General features: G+C 43.3%; 1 protein-coding gene across 2 annotated transcripts in view; it reads left to right on the top strand.

Moving 5' to 3' along the window:
- Nucleotides 1-1,468: 1,468 nt before the first annotated feature.
- Nucleotides 1,469-2,349, top strand: part of LOC106810405 (mevalonate kinase-like) — a 6,897-nt gene continuing 6,016 nt past the window's right edge. The window contains exon 1 of one of the 2 annotated variants that reach the window (XM_014813752.1): nt 1,469-1,488. Coding sequence is in view for 1 of the 2 variants with exons in the window: in XM_014813753.1 (XP_014669239.1) it covers nt 1,528 (1 nt within the window). In the remaining variant the exon portion in view is untranslated. Of the gene's footprint in view, nt 1,489-1,508; nt 1,529-2,349 lie in introns of those variants that run through there. The other variant, XM_014813753.1, reaches the window with a different exon arrangement.

Below are 2,349 nucleotides of genomic sequence, written 5' to 3'. Positions count from 1 at the left end.
GCCGCCTCAGTAAGCGTGTCCGCTCTACTTCTCATCTTCCTCTACCAAACGATTCTCGTCGCCCTGTTGCAACTTCCATCGCAAGAGGACAGCCCCGGCGCGCCGACGTTCCACCTGCAGCTGGCCGTGCTCACAGCCGACCGACCGCACAGCCTACAGCGCCTCCTGGCGTCCATACATGACGCCCATTACGACGGCGACAACGTCACGCTGCGTGTGTGCGTCGACTTTCCACGCAGCGCCGCCCGGCGGCCGGAACACGAAGCTTGCGTGCGCGCGGCGCGTCGGGTTGAGTTCTCACACGGAGCGACGACGGTCGTCGCGCATGCGCACAACGTCGGCATGTACGTGCAGTGGTGCGGCTGCTGGCAGCAGACAGACCGACCGGGTCAGTACGCAGTCATCATAGAAGACGACCTCGTTATACGTTTCAGCCTACGTGTGTTCCCCACCCAATCCCCCGGATGGCAAAATATATACATAAAACAGAATTGAATTATATAATTGATAATTTATAAAATATCATTCTTGATTTAATTTTGTATTTTTATTTTATTTTATCCACTTATATATAAGACGATACTTTACAAAGATATCACAATTTCTTGCTTCAGTAATTACAAGGATCCCATGCAGGGTACCCGCAATTAATTCCGGACGGTCTATCTCCTTTCAAAATTTAATGCATATTTTCAATTATCTGGTACTATAATATTGTGCGTTATAGATATTATGCGTTGAAATGAGACGTTAGGATAGACATAGATACTTGGAATGTTGCAATATTAAAATGATAGTAAATAAACACGAAATGTATTTACTACCAAAGTCTACTCTCTGTTTCTCTACACTCTTTCGCGGCTTCGCCTATTATTGCCGATAATTTCCTGTAAATGCCGTCCAAATGCTTCTCTGCAACACACACGTACACCGCACGCACGCCGTTATGCACAAACAGCAAGAATACTTGCTTACTATATCCCGTCTATACCAAGAATACTTATGGTAATTCTTTATTATTTCTCTTTATTCTTGTTGTTGTATGAGTAGCGAGTAATTTTCCATACTTCATACTTCGTAAATGTGGGGGTAGGCCCGTGAAAATCGACAGGGGTCTTCTTCAGGGTGTTGCCTCATCATTTTTACTAACAAATATGTGCTTTGTTGTCAGAAAGGCGGGCCAAACTAGTTATATTTTTTTTAATCAAGTCACGTATATCTATCTATCAACAAAAATAGATTATATAGGTAGTACTTTGTTAAATTCTAGCTCACCATAATTTATACATATATCCACTGTTTATACATATATCTCCTGATATATATCTTCTCTATGCGGCCGCGCATATATACTTATATGACACCCGCGAGATGGCGCTGTTACACGCAGTTATAGACTGGTACTCGCTCCCACTTCGATTACTCGAAAGCCGATAGGTGGAACCGGGTACCAGTCTAACGCAGTTATGGCCGCTGTTATTTAGCAAGGTATTTTTGGTCGTTTTACGTGACTTTCCGTGATTTTTGAGTTAGTTTTTGTTTTCATTTTCTTTCGTTATTGTTGGGGTGTTTAAATGAGTAGTCTGACTACCAACGATCTAGGCACAAGTAGTTAATACGGTCATATTATCAGAATTGCTATGGAACATTCGCCGTTAGGCCAGTGGCAGATGAGATGGGGTCGTTGTCGTATCAGGTACTACAGATATGTACCGTATAGCTCTAGTACTATAGCCCGCTTACATTAACTGCCGCTGGCAGTTAATGTAAGCGGCTATAGTACTAGAGCTATGTACCGTAGTACTACCCGAGGTACATATATGTATACACAAGTGTACCTGACCAATGTTGTTTCTACATAACCGTACCGCTGCGCTCCATAAATGTACCCAGGGGGGAAGTCTCGTTCAGTCACGTGGTATTGTCGTAAAAGCCGGAAAACGGTATAACATAGATTGGCTGGAATTTGGCAAGATGTCAGCCTCTATGACTTGTAGCCAAAATCCCGAATTATCTACCAAAAACCCTGAGGTTAGCTCTAGTACTATAGCCCGCGGATCGCTGCCGCAGGGCTATAGCACATTAGCGCATAGCTGTAATCTAAGCAAATGGTCCAACTGATGTGACCACATATTTATCCACAAAACGTAAAATGATCGGGCTTTTTAACACTTATCTATCAACATGGACATCTCACCTATCTTTTTGAACAATTCCACAACTTTACACCAGGTATTTATGCTGTTATTCATCAAAGTAAGCACTTATCGAAATTACATTTCAAATCATGTGGCGTGCGCACGCGTAATGTCACCGGATATGTTGGCAAAACGATCTGAGAAGTTGCAC

The sequence above is a fragment of the Priapulus caudatus genome, unplaced genomic scaffold, assembly GCF_000485595.1.
Source record: "Priapulus caudatus unplaced genomic scaffold, Priapulus_caudatus-5.0.1 Scaffold438, whole genome shotgun sequence".
Lineage (NCBI taxonomy): Eukaryota > Metazoa > Priapulida > Priapulimorpha > Priapulimorphida > Priapulidae > Priapulus > Priapulus caudatus.
Note: the sequence above shows the minus strand (reverse complement) of the source record. Positions and strands in the feature narration are given on the sequence as shown.